The sequence below is a fragment of the Sylvia atricapilla genome, chromosome 4 (genome assembly GCF_009819655.1).
Source record: "Sylvia atricapilla isolate bSylAtr1 chromosome 4, bSylAtr1.pri, whole genome shotgun sequence".
Lineage (NCBI taxonomy): Eukaryota > Metazoa > Chordata > Aves > Passeriformes > Sylviidae > Sylvia > Sylvia atricapilla.
The window spans coordinates 36,733,611-36,756,235 of NC_089143.1; the positions used below are offsets into that span (position 1 = coordinate 36,733,611).

A 22,625-nucleotide genomic window follows, 5' to 3' on the forward strand; every position below is an offset into this window, starting at 1 on the left:
AATAACTTTTCAGTTTCCCTCTTAAGATGTTCTTTCCCTTGCTCCTTCTCGCAATCCGTTCCATTCTCCTTCCCAAACTTTCGGACTCATTGGGTTTCCCTGTTGGTTCCACCCTATGGCTCTAGATGAGCTTTCTTTTCTGAAAAAGTCTGATAGAACAGGATATACATTTTTGTGTCAATCGGCACCGTACTTTCAAAGAAGAGACTGAAATACAGAGATGGGTTTCTCACCTCTCCTCACCCATTTCCTAAGAAAAAGCCTACCACCAGACCTACAGGCAAAGCAGAAGCGCCCAATCTTTTCCGAGACCCGAGGTTCAGTGAGCGCACCCGACCTCTCTGCCCGTGGGAGGGAAGGCTCTCTGGCAGGGCCGTTCCCGGCGCAGACTTCACCCGCGGCCCCGGCGGAGCATCCCCCGCTCCCGGGGCAGCCCCTCCGTGCCGCCCCCTGGCCGCCGCCGCTCCCGGTCCCGCCCCGCGCCCTCCGCGCCGGCCGCGCTCTCCGGGGGGCGGCCGCACCGGGCCCCCGCCCCGCGTCCCGCCCGCCCCGCCGCCGGCCGCGCCGCGCCCCGTGCCCGGGATGCGTCCGGCCGAGGAGTGCCGGCTGCCGCCAGGAGCGGGGGGCAGGCGGGCGGGCAGGGGGGCTCCCGCCGCCGCCGCGGCTCGGCGCCGCCGCCGCGGCCGGGATTAGGCTGGCGCTGGGAGGCGATGCGGAGCGGCGGGGCGGGCGCGGCGGGGCCCAGCGGGAGGGCGCGGGGGGCCGCCGGGCGCTGAGGCGGGCGGCGGGCGAGGAGCCGCCGGAGCTCTCCAGGGTGCTGGGGCGCTGCCCGCCAGCCCGCCGAGCCGCGCCGCCGAGCCCCTCCGATGCCTCCGACGCCGCCGCTCCCGGGCTCCGCCGCGTCTCCGAGCAGCATGGCCCGGATCGGGTACCTCCGCGCGGCTGTCTCGGGCTTTTATCTGTGGGAAGCTGCCGTACTGCTCAGGTGAGTTGCTTTCTTAGGAGAACTAGTGTCCCCCTTCCCGGGTTCCGGGCAGCTGAAGTGCCTGGGACGGGTGTGGGCAGCCGCCGCGGTCGCCGCCTTTATCACCGCGAACGCCGGGCTACCTTCGGCAGCCAGGCTGCAGGCACAGAAAGTAAATGCGTGAGCTGCACGCTTCCTGAACGGCTTCGTAACATTGAGCTGTCCCGAATCTCATTTTGCATTTTACAAGCAGGAGGTTGTGTACTTCCTTCATTCGCTCGCAGATAGTTTCCCTATGAGATCTGTGAATTTTATCACTGTTTTTAGCAGGAATTGTAACATCAATTATATTGAAAATCCTTAAGGTGCAAAGTGTCTATATGTAAAAGTTACAGAAGATGATCTGAGTTGAGAATATACAGACTTATTTATTACTGTCAGTTCTTTTTAGCAAAAGGAAAATCACAGGTTGTGTTAGGTCAGAAGTCTTGGGCAGGAAGAGAAAAGCACTAGCTGAGTGAAGAGAGGATATGGTCTACACAAGTTCCTTTAAGAGGGAAAGAATTTGCTGTACTACCAGCAGCCTACGATTTGTATTATGAAAGATGGCAACATATCCATAAATTATGACCTGAGTAGAAGACTGAGGTTCATACGGCTTTCTCTGCCCAGCACACTCTTTCTAGGTAAAGTGATGTTATTATATCAAAATAAGCATTCTTTTACACATAGCTCTGGAAGTGTGGTGATACAAGACTAAAATGAACTTGAGTCCTCCATGAGGTAAAACTTTAAAAGAGAAATCACACAAGTAAAGAAAATACTTCAGTGTCATATATTCACTGCTAATGCAGTTAGCCATGCTTATTATCAGCATTCTAGCTCTGTATCATAATAAACAAACTATGGCATATAACATGACAGTGCCAGACTATTTTAAGGATCACATTGTTAGATAACAAAGGCAAAAAAGGAAACTTAAATTTGAAGAGTTAGTTTGGGGATTATACATGTAAGGGATTTATAACCATGAAGTTAAGTCAGCAGCATGTAGTGCCCCACAATGATGGCACACTTCACAGGTGCTCACAGGTTTATAGCAAATATTTCCTTATTGAAGTTTATTTAACGACATCCTTTGTATCAACACATGTAACATAAGTATTTTATAACGTGATTTTATTGTAATTGTGCCAAGAGAAAGCGATTTTAAGAAACTTGGTCACATGGTATGAGATTGACACTGTAAGGAAAGAGTCAATGCCTGTATATTACACTTTAAATTTTGTAGTGAGTATTTAATGGTCAGTGTAGGTAAGCAAACACTGGTGTAGTGTAGGCAATACTAGCAGTACCATGCTATTATTATTCTATTTCAGTGTACTTATGGAACTTATTTTTCCTCTGTATGATATTCCATGCAAATGCCATCCTACTGTTGAATTGTTCATCCTTTATTTTAACAATATGAAAGTATTTATTCCAAGTGGAAAAAAACCCTACAAAGTTAGTTATCAAAAGCATACAGGTATTTTGCATCACATAAATCTGGACTAATACTGAATTGTTTCCAAATGGATACAGATATCTTATTTAGCATAAATTCAAACTATTCTCCTCAACATCCAGATAACTGCACTATTTTAATAGCCTTTTGCTCATAAATAGTCACTTTATGATAATGAACATGGTTACTGTGCACAAGGACTATATGGCTGGAGAAAGAGTTCAGAAAGCTGCTCAGAATCCATGTTTATCTTCCATATCAATCTCAAGACAGAGACTGCTGATGACTTTAGGTCTAGAAATAATACATGAGAAAACTGAGTCTGTTCAAAACACATAGGAATCTTCTCCATGCTTTCTCCGAGGGGGCGGGGGAGAAAGTGAAAAAAAAAAATTAAAATGTTAAAACCTGTAAAATTCTCAACTCTGCTGGAGCTATTAATTCTATTTCTTTTCAACTTAAACCTTGTGAAATGATTTCCATTGGAACAGAGGGAACAAGGAACAGTAGAATGCTGCTTCCACTCTCTGTTAGACATAGACTCCAGCCTTAGCACCTATGTAACACTTGCTGGGAAGATGGATGTGCTATGGATTTCTAGGAATAGTCAAACCTTAAGTGGCTTACTTGCTCACACATTTTGGAAGAAATGATGTTATCTTCTCTTACATCATGCAACTTTGAAACTTTTCTGCTCTTCATTAAGAAACTGAAGGCTGTATGAGAAAGTTGAATGAAACTAACAAGAAAAGCCTTCATTACTTCATTCAACAGCCCTGAGGCTATGTAAAATTAATGTTTAAATTATATGCCTCTGAAGATAGAAAAAAAGATGCTTCTCAGTGTAAATTTAGACTTGCTACTTTAATGAGCAAGTCTCAGGATGCATGCTTCACAAGAAGAAACTTCACCTGATTTTTTTTTAATAATTCATTTTTCATTCCACATCAAAAGATCCTTCAAATTGCAATGACTGAAACAAGATGTATATTGGTCATTATAGGAACTAGTTATTAATTTGATCTCTGAAAGATGTAGAAAAAAATAAGAGCAATGAAGCTGGGAAAGGGTCTAGAGAGCAAGTCTTGTGAGGAGCAGCTGAGGGAGCTGGTGTTGCTTAATCTGGAGAAAAGGAGGCTCCGAGGAGAACTTATTGCTCTCCACCATAACTCCCTGAAAGGAGGTTGTAGCCAGGTACGGATCAGCCTGTTCCCCCAGGCAACAAGTGACAGGACAAAGGGAAATGGCCTCAAGCTGTGAGCTGTGCAAGGGAAGATTCACATTGGATATCAGGAAGAATTTCTTCATGGAAAGGGTGGTCAAGCATTGGAATGAGCTGCCCACGGGGGTGGTGGAGTCACCTTCCCTGCAGGTGTTTGAGAAATGACTGGACATGGCACTTAGGGCTGCAGTCAAATTGAGAAGGTGGTGTTCAGTCAAAGGTTTTACTTCATGATCTTGAGGTCTTTTCCAACTTTAATGGTTCTGTGATTACCTGTAGTATTTCATAATATTGTGCATGTTTGTACTATTATGTCATAGATTAACACACATATTGATAAAGTATTAATATATTTTAAGCATAAAAAACAATGCCTAAAGCACCTAACACTCTGGGTTATGCAATATATTTGAGGATAGAGAGAAAGTCTATAATTAGACTCAAAATAAAAAAATATTAATATTACTGCCAGTCCGAGCTTGAGTGTGATACTAAGAGGGTCCAGGTGCAAAAACCAGGAAAAATCTAGGGGAAAAAAATGTAATGTAGCCTTAAAATAATTGTAATTTTCTACCAAAGAAAGAATATAGTTTGAGATATAGTTTGAAGTTATTATATCGAAGGCTGAGAATTCTTCTGAGTTTTCAATAAAGTAATAATGTTAACAAAAAATCCTCTGGCTTTGCCTGAATTCCAAGAGGTCATGATGAAAGCAAGATCATATGTGTAGAGTAAATGTGAAGATCAGACTTGTGAGCCAGAACCAGTTTCATAACAGCTCAGGAACTTTCATGGAGGCCAGCACCAATCTATTAGAACTATGCTGTCAGTGACTTGACAGAGATTTGCTCTTTCCTTGAAGGGTGCAGGGTATATACTTTATACATAGACCTGTGTATGGGGAAAGAACAGGATCAAAAGGTAGGTTGCACTGGGGGAGTGTAAAATAGATTCTCCCTATGTGGTATTTCTTTATTTATCCATATTAGCATAGACCAAGAATCACGGTACAATTAGATTATTGCCTCATTCCTTGCTCTTTTCATTACTCCATTGGGCTTACATTGAAGGAAACAGTATCAGAGACACGGATAATTGCTCTTAAAAAACAGATTTTTGTGGGAAAACCATGCAACCTAACTTTGGTTAATAACTAACTTACGGTTAACTGATACTGAAATTTTTCCTGCATTTCATTGCAAACAGATTTCAGGTGAATAGCTATAAGAAGCAGAAGCCATTCTTCTTTAAGCCAGTATTAGTTCCTTCAAATAGTGAAGGAGAAAAAATAACACAGCTAAAAAACATTAAATCTGACATCACAAACATCTCTGAAAATAAAGATTTTCAGGTGTTCAAATGAAGCTTCGGTAGCTTATTAATATGCTAATAATTAGACCTACAATGCTATTCAAGAAATAAATATGTCTGTTCAAATCAAGATGTGAATAAAAGTGCATAAAAGAAAATCCACTAATGCAAGATGACAACACTGAGGCACAACACCTTTCCTCAGCAGCCCAGACTTAAATTGAAAGGTAGTTTCTGTGGGATAAATCAGCTGACAGACTCCAGATCCAATGAAAAGCACTTAGCACATCTCAGGGAGTAGTAAAGGAAGGGTAGTCGAGCTGGGAGTTCAGACTCATGGCAATGCAGGAGGGAAGAGGATTCTGCCATAAAAGTTTGCAGTCCCACAGCACTTGTGCAGGAGAACAGTTCAGAAGTTCAAATTGATGGGCAAAAGTGGTAATTAAGAGGTGTGTCCAAGGTCAAAGCCAAAGGGTCAGGTCAGCAGGTCAAGGTCACAATCAAAGTTATGAAGGTGCAAGACCGGGTGACAGTATGCTTGCACGCTAGCTCATGCAGAGACCACGAGGATCTGCCAGCACTTGGGAGCGTAAAAAAAAAAAAAAAAAAAAAAAAAAAAAAAAAAAAAAAAAAAAAGAGTTTAAGTTAAGAGAAACAAACAAGTCCTCAGAAAAGAGAACTGAACCCCTGCTGCTGAGGGTTCTACAAAACAAATACAAACAGTTCTGTTTCAAAGCAGAGTTACCAGAGCTCACAGTGAGCCCAGCCAGTCAAACTCCTGTGGTGAAGGGTCCCTCTAAAAACCTAGGAGGAGAGCATCAGTACCTTTAGGGAAATATTGTACTTTCCAAAACTCAAACAAAAATGACAAAAGGGGGTTTTGTGACCAAGAATATATGATTCAAATTCTCTTGTATTGTAGCTCTACCAATTTCAATTTCTCTTGTATTTCAAATATACCACTGGAGATACTGAAATCCCTTTGTACCAAATAGGAGTTCCTTCACGAGTACGAATTTGATTAGTGCTTTAGTGATCCATGCTTTATTTCTTTAAAAACTGGTTATTTATCTAAGTTATTACCACCTTTATAATTTCAGGAAAGGATTATATATTTATATTATATATATATTTGAGTTTATAATATTTACAGCCTTTAAGAAAATTAAAAAACACAGAAATTTCAATTAAAACTATGAAACTGTCAATTCTTAAAGTGCTAGTGACATTTTCTTACTTTTCAACCTCTCTTAATTCATTCCTAGCCAATTGATGATAACAACAGCTGAAGGCAAGTAATGTTGTGAGATAAGTGCTGTGCTTCTGTATGGTGATAAATGTAATAGCTCCTCCATCAGATTAGTTTTGTCCAGGCATCCTAGGAATCATGACAATCAGAGAAAATGAAAATTTTTGCAAGGATAGAGCTTCTTGTTTTAACAGACTCAGAATACAGGCTTCAAATGACCTAACTGAGTATTATGTAATAATACCTATAGGGAATTATTCCTGCAAATCAGCTTTTCTCAAGTAATGAATGATGAAGAGCCCTTTAGTGTGGTGTTGCTTCTTGTCCTCTTTACTGCTTTTCCTACCAAACTTCATGATGTTTAGTGAAAGAATCAGTGAAGGGAGGTAGGAAATATATCACTTTCACTAATATATAGGCATCATGAATAGGTCAAGTAAAAGGCACCTTTTTGAGGATATCAACTACCAGCAAAAAGAGAACATCTCAGAGAGCAGGAAAATACATAAAACCCCCCTATATTTAACAAGAATGTGGGACCAAAACAGAAGAAAAATAATGCATTTCATTATTACATTTCCAGTCAGATGTCTAATGAATTGCTCCAATACACATTATTGAACACAATAGCAAACGGGGTAATAAAACCTGATTCACACTTAACTGAACTTTCCACATAATAAACAGAACCACGGAATCAATTAGCTTGGAAAAGAGCTCTAAGATCATCAAGTCCAACATATGAATGAACATCCCCATGTCAACTAGACCATGGCAATAATTCCATGTCCAATCTTTCATTGCCCATTTGCAGGGAGAGTGACTCCACACCCCAACACTTTTATATATTTTTTCTATACCACATAACACCCTGTTACTTCTGTGGGCTTACCACTGATGTACAAAATGAGTGGGGACAGCAGGAAGGGTCAGGGCTATTTCTAGGTAGGAACTTTCCTAAGGAAGATCAGTCTGCTTTGATATTATTAATAAAGTTTCTTCCTGGTGACATGAAACATTAGCAAAATGCAGTTTCCAAGGAAAATGGTTTGAGACCACAGAAAAGGTAGAAAGTTTCAAGAACACTCTGGTCTGACATGATCATGGTCACTGATGGAGCTGTTGAAATAGTGGAGTCACAAGTAGTGGGGATACTGACTAATACAAATCAATGGTTAGAGGAAAAAGCAAGGCAGCAGATTATCCCAAGGCTCTTTTAATGAAACAATAGAGTAGAACACAGGAATCCTAAATTTTCCCAAAATGTTACTTAGGTTGAGGTAATTGCTATTGACCTGCATGAGATTCTTACAGTTAAAACTAATTCAGTAAAAGTATCATAAAAAAATCAAAATAGTTATGAAATTTAAAAAGGCAAACTCTAATTTTTCCTCTAAATTTATTTTCTCTAATAAAATTCAAGTTTTAGTTATTAACTACATCACCTACTGTCAATATTTTGCTCTTTGTTCCATTCCCTCTTTGACATAAGATAGACAGATATATAAAGACATTTAATCTAAAAAAGTATTTGCTTATGCTACCCATCACACCATTGCTCAAGGCTTCATATACTATGTACAGTTTACATTAAGACTCCACTATGTCTAGAGTTTATCTCCAGTTCCTTCTAAAATACATTCTGAATACATTCACCCTTTCTGAATTTTGAAATGTAAAATATGAACTTAATGTAATCCCAGCACCTCTGAGGATCCACAAGTACCAGAATATGCAATTTCAGAGATGACTTTCTACAAATTTGGCTGTTTACAATTTTGTATGATTTTTACCAACACTTAACTTTAATTTTAATTTCACAAGTAACCACTCAAGCAGAAATGCCTAGCTAATACAGTTATACCAACATGTTTGTCAAAGGTTTCTTTTTTTTAAACTATTATGACTTTATGTCTTAGTGGTGAACTGCTGAGTTTAGGGATTTATTTTGTGATAAGTTGGTTTATAATGTTCTGGCCTACAGTGTGACTCAATTTCTAAAAGGATCTTGAGTTTTTGTCCTGATAAATCGTGTAGTTTCCTAAAGGGTTCAAAACTACACTGTCCTTTATTAGATTCAGTAACCTACAGGAGAGTCCATTCTCTGGGCTATGTAGGCTAAGACATCTCCATCTTCAGGGACCAACTAAACTTCCAGGTTTGTGATCAATATATGTGCTGGCTAAGAGTGCCCTGCTAGACAAAATAAATGTCACAAAGTGGTAAATGGCTGGCAAAAACAAACACTTTGATATCAATCATGACTAAAGCACTGACTTCACACCACGAAGTTGTGCCTATGTCCTGTGTTCTAGGGTAAATGTCAGTTCTGCGCCTAAGCTCATATAGAGAACTTGTGTGAAGGGATGTGTATCTGTGGGACGTTTTCCCTGAAGCTGTTGGGACAGATCTATTACCTCTGACTCAGCAGTATCAGAACTAAATTCAAAGTGGGCAGATTTCAGAATCATGTCTGGAATCCATCCCCTAAAAGACTTTTTTTTTTTTTTAAATCCATAGTGGTTTTTTTCATTGCTTTAGTCCCCTAGAAAGAATTCTTTCTGGATAGTTTCTTTCTTTTTTTTTAGGAGCAGATTTATCAGAGTTTGCTTAAACTCCTAATTTGCAAAAGTTAAAGTAGAATAAAGTATCTTGTAGTTTCTCTCCATTCTTGTACATGAAAAATTGATAGTCAATTGTTTTGAATATAATACTTCAAGTTTTTACCACAAAAAAAGAATATTAAATGTTCCCACTTGAGGCAGTAATCTATGATTACAAAAAGTACAATACTGCAGGAAATTGGAATTAAAAATACTATTTGGAAGTTTCTCCATATATGTGTTAAAATTTTACCTTTTATCTTCAAAACTTATCTCCAAATTCTAACACTCTGCAAAAGAACCCTCAGAATATCTCTCTATGTCTTTACCTATTTCTGTTGTTTCACTATACGTATCTTTGGATCCAAGAATGCTCAAATTTTCATCTGTTATTAAAATGTGATCACATAGGCACTTGTTCGGATTCCCTAAATAATGGTTAACAGAATGCTATTCTTGTTCCTTTTCAACAGGGATAACTCCTTCGGGAGAAAATGGGTCTTGCACATAATACAGCTTTTAACACTGTTTGAGAAGTGGGCAGTGTCCTCTGGAAAGGGAGAGAGTGCTCCACCTGGACCCCTCGCTCATCTGGTAGAGGGTTTGCGAGGGCAGTTGGGCACCAGCTCAGGTCATGACCCTTCCTTCCCTCAGCTTATTTGGAGTTCTTTACACAAAGTTTGTAATACTGGGATGATAATTTCAGGGGATTCTGTCAAAATGAAAACTAGAAATGCAAAGACTGAATATGTATCTGAGGGGAAGTTTAAACATCACTTTCTCTGTGTGAAAGAGAATGTGTGTAGTGGATCAGGATAATTTTGGAGGAAGCATGAAAGGCTAGCAGCACTGGTTTTTTAACCTTCACATTATTTTCTCTGACTTATTCCGTAAGGAACATGCTTCAGTGCATGCATTAGGAATACTGGGTTCTGTCATTATGTGGCATGAATTCTGTCACTCTTATCATCACCCTGAAGCTCAACTCTGTTCTTGTTAAAGAAAGTCTTATACTGATTTATTACAGTGTTGATTCTGAATAGAATTAATAAAAAGGAAAAAAATTATTTAATCCATGTATTTCATGTAAATTAACATGGCTGGCTGAACACCACCATTCCTGTCTCAAAAAAATTCCAAAGCTCTGAAAAGATTTTCTTACTTTTCAATGCATAAAAAGAAGTTTAAGTTGCAGAAAGCTGAAAAAATCTCTGCTAATTCTTTGGGAAGATGTTCACAGTCTTTGAAAATTAGAACCTGAGACTCCAACTTCAGTTTCCATTGACATTGGAAAACTGATCGTTACTGACAAAGTAGAAATGACACTGAACAATATTCCACCAAAGCCTGCCAGCATCTCATAAAACAACATTGAAAAATATATGTTTCCTTAAAACTCCATTTCATGAGTTGTAACTAGAAATATTTTTTCCACTAGAGTTTTTTTTCAACTAGAAATATTTTGTCTTATTTTTAAACTCTAACTTGTTAGTAATAAAGCTATAATTAGCTGGCTAATCAAAATAAACAATTTCATGGGAAGCATTTTGGGAAAAAGTACTTTATATAGTCACTTTTCAGGCTATATTCAGCTTTTCTCTAACTAAACTTTTATCAAACTTATTTTAGAGAAAAAGTCAAATCTTCTGAACAGCCATCTCACATGCTCAACTCAAGATACAGGACTGATACAGTCCTGTAGTCCCTAAGGCAAACAGAATAGTGTTTCATTGAATTGTGGTTCAGTCTTCGCAAATCTGGAGTTTTAATTCAAAATCAATTTTTTACCTAGTTTTGATAAACCTCAATCATTTTATTCTATTCCAGCATGTTCTGGGAAGATTTTTATGCATAGTAAAAATTAAAGAAGAAACACATCAAAGAACACATTTTCAGTTTTGTTTAGGGTTTGCAACTCATAAAAGTAGATTTTTAAAACAAAACAAGATAAAGAAGGAACAGAATACATATGACATTCTAATTGGCCATTAATTATGATTACAAGAAAGATACCTCTTCAATAGATGTACATTTCAGTGGACACTGTTTCTGTTTATACTATTGAAAGTACAGCAATCTAATAAATGCAGAGCTGTTGGGGCACTCCCATAATGGTAAAAATCCATTAGAACTAAGAAACACAGTGATATGCATCTCTACAAATTAAAGGATGTTTTGAGTTGTATTCTGACTACAGAATCAACAAACGAGCTATAATCTGTAGAATTCTGTTTGTAGAATTCACAGGTTCTTCCTAGGTCTAGGAAGAATTGCCTTGAGAAACAACAGTTCACAGTCAAAAGTCTCATTTGCATTAATCTGTCTTTCAATCTTGTGTTGCCTCATTGTCATCAGCTGCATTACCATTCATTATGGTGGTGACAGACACCAGTCAGCTCCTGTGCAAGTTCACTTGGTCAGGGGAATCATCTACCAACTACGACAACAAATGTAATTATTCAACGTTCACAGCTTTTATGGAAGAATATCTGGTGTAATAACATAGAGTATTCAAGAAATTATTTTACTTGGTCATTTTGCAATCTATTCATTATGCCAATAACTTTCCTACATTATTCAGTGAACACACAAATTACTCTTTATAGTGAGAGAATAATGCAAGTTCAGACTACTATAAACAAGTGGTTTACAGACACTGTAATGTTTTAAAACATATTCCTTTCCTTTTAGCCAAGTACAATCTACCAAAAAAACCCAAACCAAAACAAAGTTAAGTGAATTTGAAGAAGATCTAACTATTTTTAAGTAAAAATTAAAATTGTCAAAACCTAAACCTTTTCACTGGGTTCTTGGAAGAGTGAGAGGTTTGTCAAAATTTGAATATTTGAAATAGTCTCTGCTCTGCTTTGACTTAGATTTTTCCTCCCCCCAAAGTAGGCTAAATAAATTTAAAAATGGCAAGAAACTAAGGTCTGATCTTAGATAAATTATAAAAATAGCCTACACAACAGGTTAAAAGTCTATTAAGTAGGTGCTTCTGGGAAAAAAAAGAAAAATATTCAGAACAATTTCGAATTTATAAAATATTAATTCACATGTTGCATGGCTGAAACTGGCGACAATAAACTTGTCCTATACAACAAAGCAAAATTACAGAGACAACCTGTGGTTTATTTAATCCATATCTTAATGAAGATAGAAAGCCTTGCCCATAGGATTATGAAGAATGCTGACAAATTAGTTTTCTTCTTTTACCTTAAGAGATTTTTTTCCTAAGGAAGGTGTAAAGCCTTGTGTTTATATATATATATATATATATGTACCGAGTCACAAACAAACAAACAAATATATAAAAATTTCATCTTTTCCAGACTATAATATGCTAAAATGGTGATCATGGCAGAGTGACTTAATCAGAAGACTCCAAATCTTATTATTCACTATTTTTCCTCTTGGTTAAGAAGAGCTGAGATATTCCACAGCAATCCAAAGTTTTTTGGAACTATAGTCTATAACTTATGTACTTTATGTTAACATGTTTTAACATGTTTAACATGTTTTACTTTAACAAGCTATTTTATTTCCATGACAAACATGATTAGAGGAAGACTGCAGAGCTGGAGGAATTCTCAACTGTATTAAAACGTAAAAAAAAAATGTCACCATAAAGATACTGAAAACATTAAAAAATGCTTGTAGCCATTGCCTAAGCTACAGGAGCACTAAAATTTAATGTTAATTCTGTAGCTGAAATAGAAAAATTATTCAAATTTGAAAGGAAATATTTTTGTAATGGTTGCATTGAAATGCAATCTCCTATATATTTAATGTAGCTTTTATTTATAACCACTAAAATAATAAAGAATAGATTGTGAACGTAAAATGGAAAGAGGTTTTTTTTTTGTTGCAACTAAGTATCGTTACTTTGGCTGAAAATGTGTCCTGATTCAACTCTACTTATCTCTGCAGAATCGTACTGAAAAATTATTCTGACCATTTGTGCTTAGTCAAAACAAGGGCAACTAAAAAAATCTAAACGGGGAAATATCACTAGAAATCTAATTTTACACAAAATATTTAAAATTTTCTTGAGGACTTTATTAGAAAATATCTTTTTAAAATCTTGGTGATAAAATGCTTCTACTCCTCTTAGTTGATATGACACCCTGGCAAATATGAGTTAAGAATTCTGTGTTCTGACAAAATTATTATTATCTAAAACATTGCAGGATAGGAAAATCTGCATTTCTTTTTGCATTAGGAACTGTCAATTTTATGACCTACAACAAGGAAGAGATTGCATCTTTAATTAACAAGAAACACATTATTGTCAGTTTTAGCGGAAATAAAATAAAAAGCTTGCAATCTCATTTTTTGTTAACACATTGCAAACTTAATTCTTTCTCTGTCACTTACTATCTTTGGCTTTATTATATGTCACCTCTTCTTCTATTCTTCCACCACTGGAAACTTTTTTTTTGTCCCTCAGAATGAAATTAATTTATTCACCAATAAATCATTATTCAAATTGAGTTATTTTTATAAGGGAATACAAAGGAGTTGGAAGGAAATTATCTCCTTGTATTAACCTTGAACAGTAGAAGGTAATGTTGTCTAATTCAGGCATCTAAACTAGGAGTTCAGTTACCATGAGTTCACAATAAAGATAATGTAAAAAGATTGTCTTCCAAGGATAATTCAGAGAAGGAGATGAATTTTGTGTTTTATTTCTTTTCAGAAGAAAGTATCTCTGTGTGAAATAGAAGGGAACAGCAGTGAAAGATGATTTTGCATGTCACTTTCAGTACTGGATCCATGCAGCTGTGACCCCCTGATGTAGCTCCTGGGTTTCCAGAATGGCCATGGATTTTCATAAATAAATATTGCTGATTAATGGCCTCCAATCAGAAAAGTCTGTTTGTCTTATATTTTTTATGAGTAAACTTCAAGGTTACCCAATTTAAATTTCTTTATTGCAGTAAAACACAGACTTGTGTTTCTCTTCTGACACAGCTATCTCAGTTAGCCAGTTTAAACACATCACGCTTCAAAAGAATATCTGTGTCATGCCACTTAACTGAACAAATGCATTTCAGTGATAAACTGTGAAAAAATTTGGAAAAACCTTAGCCTTATCCCCGACAATCAAAAAATCAGTATTGTTTATGCTTTACATTAATGTATTATATTTTTTGGTGCAAAATTTGAGGGAGTTTTTGTCTTTCTAAAAAGAGCAGGATTTATTTTTGTAAAAACAAGAAAAACCTTTAGTTTGGATGGTCCTGAGGCCTTCAGTAATCATTCTTGTTATATTTCTTGTTTTTTATTTTAAGCTGTCACACGCTGGAACATTCTACTCTCAGAAAGGTATTTTTGTCAGGTTTATGTACATCTTGACTAATGCGTGCATATTCTGCTTACTCCAAACTCTGATCTTGTTAGTCCTTTACCTACTTAATTAGTAGATTGGACAGTTAGAGACATTAGCATTACAAAAAAAAGCCATCCTATGCTTCTGACCTCATCAAAATAAAAGCTTGCTTCCCCCATTAATTCTACCAGATGAATTCTACCTATTTTGCTCAGAAGAGGGTTTGAATGTTAGCTTCATATCACAAAACCTTATCACTAAAATTTTCAGAATGTAAGACACCATCAGATGATCCAACACCACCAATTACAGGATCATTTCCTTCCTGGAAGACCTCTTTACACTGAATCTTTTTTGTTTTAAAAGCTAATGAATTCTATCACCATTGCTTACAGCTGCGGAATCAGGGAGACTAGTCATGAGATTAATTCACCTAACCATTGCTGGTGAACCAGTGAATAAGTACAACTAGACTAATTTACTGAAATGCTTTTGTGCAGTAATGTATGGGAGATGAAATTAAATCCATATTGGCTGAAGTTTTTGCTTTCCTTTCTAAGGGCACAGTTAATTTATTTGAGCTTTTTGGGAAGTATATTAATATGAAGTGCATTAAAAACATTCAAACATCAGCTGGAGAGGATGGATCACAAACACAACATCCAATTGCTCCAGGGATTTGGCCACACTTGCTGTCTGAGAGAATAAGTTAAATAATGAAATGAAAGACCTACTGGGCCATCACTATGTGTGTAGCAGCACTGTAGTATGCATTGTAAGATGAAATGCAAACCTTCTACCTCCCTGAATGACTTAAATGGGTTGTGTTTGAGACAAATTAGTAGTTTATGAACAGATGAAATGAATCCCCAAGACAAATGTGTAAGTAACTTGATGTTAATGTAAGATTTTCAAGAAAAATGTGTCAGTGGTTTACCTATGGAAGGGAGAAAAAGAACTTACCTTATAATTCAAAGATATTTTGTATCAGTTGTGTTCAAAAGTAAGTCTATGAGACTCTGGAGACTTCTCTCTGGCTTATTTGGATAAATGAGCAGATTGTCCTAAATTGGACTTGGAAACATCTCTCTAGGAAGTTTCCAGTGGAAGGTTTAATTACCTCACACTATACTCTTTGTCTCTGTCACCTCCCTGTAGCAGCAAGAAACGAGAAGACTCAGCAAATGGTGTAAGATGTAATTTCTTCCTCCCCTTTTGTCTATACTGTTCTTATTAAGTCCTTCTGGAGTGATACAATCTTTTGGTACTGATGGTAGTCCATTGCTTCTTTTCTTCAACATTTTCAAACAAATGTATATTTTTAAAGGCTGAAATCACACACTGAAAAGAATTGTTTAATAGCACACCCTGATGAATTTTTAAATGAGGGAAATTAGTTAATAACAGCAGTTTCTTCAGTACAAATGTAAGCCTCAAAGGTAGTGGGCTTGAAATTATCTTTGAAAATACACCTTTTAAAATGAAGCTTACATAAAGCACTTTCATATGTAAGGTTTCTTTCCTCTGTTTGTGCTTTGGTAAAAATGTGCAGGAGGTTGGGATAAATAGAGACAACTTAGAGGTAGAAAGCAGTAGCTCTTCAGGAAAAAAAAATAAAAGACATGGGAAAGCAATCTGACTTTTCCAGCCTTAAATATTTTAGAGAAGGAAACATTTGTGAAGGTTGTAAATTCCATTTGAAGAGGTTTTCTCAATAATATTATTTTGGAGGAAGGGAAGAGGAAGATGTTCTCTCACAGACATGCTCACTTTAAGTAGGCATTTCAGGAGAGCACAGATTCATGACCCATGCTTTATCTTGGTAACTAAATTGCCAGCTGACAGATGAGATTGCCCATTTAAATTCTGTAGATTTTGATGCTCTGCCTGTATAGCTGTGTTAACTATATTTATTTTTTTCAGACTTCTGTAGCAGCAGCAATTATTAAAAAAAATAAATTCAATAATAATGTAAACATATTCTCAGCAGAAGATTCAAAAAGAACCTGCAATTACAGTCATACATGTCACAGCATCCTAAGGCCTAGCTCCATCTTGAAACACACAGGGCTAACTATCTCAGCTCAAAGTGTTAAACTATTCCTGAAGAAGAAAGTCTTTTAATTTTGATCTAAATTTATTCTTGGCTACTTCACATCAATTTACTTTCATGAAAACATTATAGTTAAGCTTATAATTCTTTAGTCTTTGCAGGTGCATGTCATAGAGCATTTAACCTCTCTTTTTCCTAGTTGTGGTCAACCTCTGATTTTTTTAAGCTGCTTCTAGTTTATGGGCAGCTCAAGTGCACTTTCCATTTGGAGCTTAAGTCCCTACTGTACAAGGAGCTGATGCTCATACAACTGCTTAGTAAGTCAAATACCCAGCTGTGAAAGGAATTGAGCAAGATGAGCCAACATTACAGCTGTAACTTGCAAACCTCATTACAGCAACTGCAAGCCTGCAACCCAACCCCTGTGTAGAAGGACTCTGAGAAGAGATGATTTCACACTTGGAGCTATGCCCATTACTTCCCTTTCTTAAGCTCCTCAAATCAGTCAAGTGCCTTTTGACAGTCTGAAGATTTCTGCATGAGATTTGTAATGTTTAATCTGAATTTAGCCTGCTTTTCTGTGTGTCAGAATTCATTCCTTTTCACCATGCTAGCCATATATGAAGAACAATGCCTTATATTTTGTTGATTTTTTTCTTCCAGAAAGCTGTATTGTCTTGGTACAGTTTGATCTTCTTTTAAGATATTAAATTGTATGTCCAAATTCCCCTTTGAATTCTATCTCTTGCTGTTTTTTCTTCTGCCTTTCTTAGATATGGACATCAGACAAATGTCCAGCATTTTCTGCTGCCTTGAGATATTTATACACTTCAATCAAGCTATTTTTTTTTCACTCTTCCTTTTCAATAAACTAGCAGATGAAGTTCCTACAGTCTCTTACTTACAGCAAATTTCCCTAACTCTCAGGTCATGGTTTAGTGGCTTTGTTCAGTACCTTTCCAGATGCTTTAATGTCCTTTTAAAACTCGGACATGGAATTTGATGCAACATCCCAGAACTGGTCTCATTAATATCGTATAAAATAATAAGTGACCTTCATGCTTCTGCTCACTCTTTCAATCTTTCCGCACCACTGGATAACACAGTAGTGCAGTGAGAACTTTACCACAACACTGCTGGGTTGTTTGAGGAGTTCTGAGGCCTTCTTCACTGCCATCTCCAACTCTCCAACTCAGTTCATACATCTCTTAATATACTTCCTCTAATTGTTTTAAACTCTTTTACTTAAATGGGCTAAGTTTACAAAAAAGATTGTTTTCCTCACGTCATCAGAATTTATTTCTCTGTCAATTCTTTTTGCATTTCTTAGTTTTAAACTATCAATTGTTGTCAATTTTCTTTCCAGATAATAGATGACGTTACTGATCACTGTTCTTACAAGTAAGTTTTTTCTGTAATTTAGGATGTGGTAGCTGATCTAGAGAAGCTGCATCTTGTCTGTGTCAGGCTATTTCTTACTCTCTAACATTTATATCCCACTTGAAATATCTTCAGCTTGACCTAACAATTTCTGATTCAAATAAGACTTTTTGTTGGTAAGAACCTGTGATTTAGGGTAGTTTCCTGTCTCAGTGATTGAAATTGCAACTTGACAGGCTGCAAGGCATTTATGCAAACTTCATTTGTCCTCAGATTTTAGGTGAAAAAATAAGTTAATGGACAGAATCGACCAGAGACAGGAGTAATTATAGTCCTTGTTATTCCAATTTTCTAATCATCTGGTTTTGTGTGACAGCTTATTTGAAACAAAAATTCTTACTCTAAGTTTTGATGATGTAATTTTTTCTGGTTAGAAATAATTTTTGAATGCATCTTTTGACATAATTATTTTTTTCTTCATTGTGTCCACAAGTTCAGTTATCAAATTTCTTTTCAATTACTTCAGAAGGATTAATTTACATTACAAAATGTTCAGGATACATCCAGGAAATTGAAGTCAAGTACTGTTTTAAGTCTGAAATTGGAAAATGGTATAAATTCTTATAACTGTTAGTAATATTTGCCGATAGTCACATGACAACTCAAAATCAGTGCCAGGGAGATAATTCTTGTTGGTAACTTTTCTCTATAACATATGAACAGACCAGAAGACTGTGAAGTTATATCTCTTTCCAGTAAAAGATTTCATAAATAGGAAATTTCTACCTCTAAAAGAAGTTTACAGCTTTCTTTCTCAGAAATTTAAAGTCACATAATGACTTTATGCTAAACACAAGTCATTGGTACACACATCGTACCTTGCTGATACTATAATTCTTGCTGATATTAAATTCCTATAATTCTGCCTGGTAGAAAATGCATGTACAAACTCTTTAAAGAGCTGTGACAGGTCAGAATGAATTCCCTCTGGAGGCACGCAAAGCCATTCCTGGACTTATGCAATAGTTGTGTATCAAGGACAAATCTATGTACATTATTCACACTAGAAGATGCTCAATTCTTAGTTCATGAAAGGAGTATACCTCCTCTAAACCCTTAGCCAGAGGCCTAGCTTTCAGAGACAATGTGCAATAAAACTGAAGAGCCCTAACCATGCAGAGCAATCTTTATAATTAATCTGGAAACAAAAAATCCCTTCCTAAAATCCACTGTTTTACTTGGGTTTTACTACATTATCAAGACTAGCTGCTTTTTGACTAGACAAGTGTTCCATATGTCACCTTTGATTGATGAAAGTTTTATTTTTCCAACAGCATTCTTGAAATACGTATTTTCAATAAAAGTTAAATCAAAAGGGCAGAATTCTGCAGAACTCAACCAGCCTTTACTCATTACATCCCAAGCTTAGTAAAAGGGAAAACATTCCTTGAAGAAATATTTAGCTACAAATTACAGCTGACTTTTGTTTGTACAAAAGGTATTAACTATGCTGAATGTATTCTTTTCATTAGCAGGCACTAAATTATTCAAGATATTCTGAGACTTAAGATTGATTAATGAAAGCAAATATTAATGATGCCATCATATGAAAGTGTGAATAAATTTGAAATGGTAAATGTCACTGAGAAAATCCAGTCACAGCAATTACTATTTTTCCTAGTCAGAAATAGTTACTTTAATTTCAAAGTGCTTTATTCCATGGCAAAGCAAGAACTACAAGTACAACAAGGAAAGAGTTACAAAAAGTTCAGCGAAGTAAAAAAAGCAAAGAAACAAATTCTTCCCTTCCAGAAAATTATATTCAAGCTAACAATGGGCCTTTTTATATTTGCGTTCTGGAAAATTTATGCATACTAAGAATAAAAATATAGCATTGTATATCCTGTAGTGTAGAAATTTTATATACCTACAGAATATAAATATAAATTCCTTATAGAAGACTACTAGAAAGAAATATAAGTGCTTAAGTGTATATACTAAGTGTATACACACAGTAATTCAATTCTCCTGCCTTCCAAGTGGGTAATAACCAACAAAGGGTAATCTGCCCCTTGTATTTTATTTACTTTATAGACATTAGTGATGTTTTACAGAAACATTAATCACTAAACATTGAAATAATGTGATGAATCAGATCCATTCAGAATAATTGATAATTAATATTTTTGCAATAGGATAATTTCAAACTGAACTATAAAAAGAATATGTTGAATACTTACTTTCTTAAAAACAGAAATACATTCTGCAGCTGAGGAAAGAAATAAAGAACTATGTTAGCGACTGAAGGAGAGTAAAGAAACATTTTTTAGTGAAAGATACCAAATATTCAAAACAATTTAGAAATACCCAACAATTTATAAGCAGTCTGAGAATATACATATCAACTTACACATAGACTAAAACACTAGCTAAGCAAATAAACTCAAAGATAAAATTTAACTTTCTGACTTAATATTACCATTTTTACCATAATTTCCATTTTTGATTGAAATTTGAGCAATCCATAGCATTCTAGAGGCCTCTATGTACATATTCTATATGTGCAAAAATTTATAACTCTCAAGGAAAATTATGAAATCTGTTTTTATTTAAGATAATAAATCCAAATTTCAAATTTGAAAACAAAATTTTTAGCAGACTTTCTAAATGGAAGTTTCTACAAAACTGTTACTTTTAACATCCTGAGTAAAAGAGTCTTGAAAAGAAAGAAATTATATTCTCAGTCTGTGCTCCACGTGGCCTCTACATACATATATATCTGTGTGGAATTTTTCCATTTTGATATTCCATCCATTGCTAAGAAGTGCTAAGAAGCAAAGTTTGAACTTTTTTATGAGTCAGAAAATTCCTAAAGGGTTTACATTATTCCTTGTGTTTACATTTAAACAAAAACATATTTAAGTAGTTCTAAAAGAGTGAATTGATACGGAGACAAAGAATCAGGTAGGTAAAATAGATTTAAGTCCTTCTGTAACAGATTTTTTACTTTAATTGAGCACAAATATGCAAAGTTCTTTATCTTTTTTGAGACTCCAAAAGCCACAAATGGTATCAATTGCACCATTTATCACAATGTTACTAAAAATTTATGTATTTTCTGACTTTTATTTTTCCAGTCTGTTAGCACTCAAGTAAGAGTTGTTCCACAAAACAAAGACCTTTCCTTTGGGTCCCATGGCTGGTCACAGTACCACTACTCTCCTCTCTAAGCATGTGCAGAACACACTTTAGAATGTCAGTGGGATTTCTGTACGCACATGAAGAGGAAGCTATAGGAGATGGCATTTGTCATGTAGCCCTGAAAAGAAAAGTTTATCCTAAAATAGTTTCTTCAGTAAGTTGTTAGGGTTTTGTTGGGTTTTTTAACCCACTGTAGCAGTCACCTTTTTTTAACAGAAAATGAAACTAAGGCAAGGTTAAATAATACCACCTACCAAGGGCCTGATCTGTTTTATTATGGTTCCATATCAACACAAAACAAAAATTAGTGATAGAATACTATTTTAACCAAGATCCTTAATTTTTTTTTTCTGATCCAGGCTTCTATCACAGCACACCCACGTAAAATAGATCAATCTCAGAACAGACTCCAAAATATGACATTCCACATACACAGCTACTTCTGTAGATGACGTTATTTAACTCTGTGATAATTATATTGATTACTGCTGACTGAAAGTGTTATAAATCTTCAGAAGATCTGAGGAAGAAGTAACCTATAACTGTGCAGCATAGCAGAATAAAATTCATGTATCAAATGACAGCTATAGAAGGAATTTACGATTTCAATTTCTTTGCTATTGCTATTTTTGAAGCTTTAACTAGCTTGAAAGACTGTCTTAGTTTTCCTGTTTTCCAGTTCTTACAAAAATGAACTGTGATTGACTAAATAAAATCATTGTTCTGCTAAAAAAATTTCTAACAATTGTTTGTTTGTTTGTTTTTCCTTGCTGTTAGCTTGGTAGCCACAAAGGAAACAGACAGTGCGAGATCTCGTAGCATGCCAATGTCGCCATCCGATTTCCTGGATAAGCTGATGGGTAGGATGTCGGGCTATGATGCGAGGATCAGACCAAATTTCAAAGGTAATTTCAAAACTAATGTTCAAGGTTTTCAGTATGTCAATATTACTGCTCACAAAAATGCAATTTCTGAAACATATATGAAAACTAAGAAGTGCATTCACTAAAAAATAAAAAAGTGCCTCCTTTTCCTTTTCTTTTGTGTGTATGGCAGCTCATTTCAGAGGCAATATACATGACACCTGCCATTTTCACAGCTCCTCGATTGCAGGCCTTTCGTAAATACACCTTCTCCATAGATTTGTGTTGTCTAATATGGTTTGCTAGTTTCCTTCCTTTCCTGAAATGCTTACTGAGGGATTCAGATTCCCACCTTGTATTGTCATAGCACAAAACACTATGGAAAGCAAGTTCTGTGAAGGATTGGCCAAACCTTCATATCTGTCTGGTTCTAAAGAATCTGTAAATGACATTGACCATCAAACTCAAAACAGCTCATCTTAGTTACCAATTCTACCACCAAATTATATTCCTCACTCCTGGGCCTCTTTTGTGCCTTGAAATGCCAAAAGGACCATCTTTCATCTTGTTCTTTAATCTGTTCTCAGTTCTCCACTGAAATTACAAGTTCTCAATATGTGGAATTTTGTCTTGGCATGTGCCTACTATGCACTTATCACAAAAGAGATTCAATTAAAACAAAGCAGATTCAAAGACTGAAACAGCAAAATTTGCAAACAGGAAGACTACATCTCCTGAGGGTCTTAGCATATTACCCAGTTCAGGCACATTAGGGTATTTAATGAAGGATTATAAAACCTCTATTTTCATATGAATATGCAAAATATCATACAAAAAAAAGCCATTCATTCTAACTTTCATAGTCTGGGAAGTTTAGGTAAACTTGACTATTCTCTTTTTTGAAAACAAGAGTTCCAATGTTATAGTGCAACCATATCTA

General features: G+C 36.1%; 1 protein-coding gene across 2 annotated transcripts in view; it reads left to right on the forward strand.

Annotated features, from left to right (window-relative positions):
* Positions 1-866: 866 nt before the first annotated feature.
* Positions 867-22,625, forward strand: part of GLRA3 (glycine receptor alpha 3) — a 76,704-nt gene continuing 54,945 nt past the window's right edge. The window contains exons 1-2 of one of the 2 annotated variants that reach the window (XM_066316828.1): positions 867-985; positions 21,600-21,727. In XM_066316828.1, the coding sequence (XP_066172925.1) occupies positions 867-985; positions 21,600-21,727 (247 nt within the window). Of the gene's footprint in view, positions 986-21,515; positions 21,728-22,625 lie in introns of those variants that run through there. The other variant, XM_066316829.1, reaches the window with a different exon arrangement.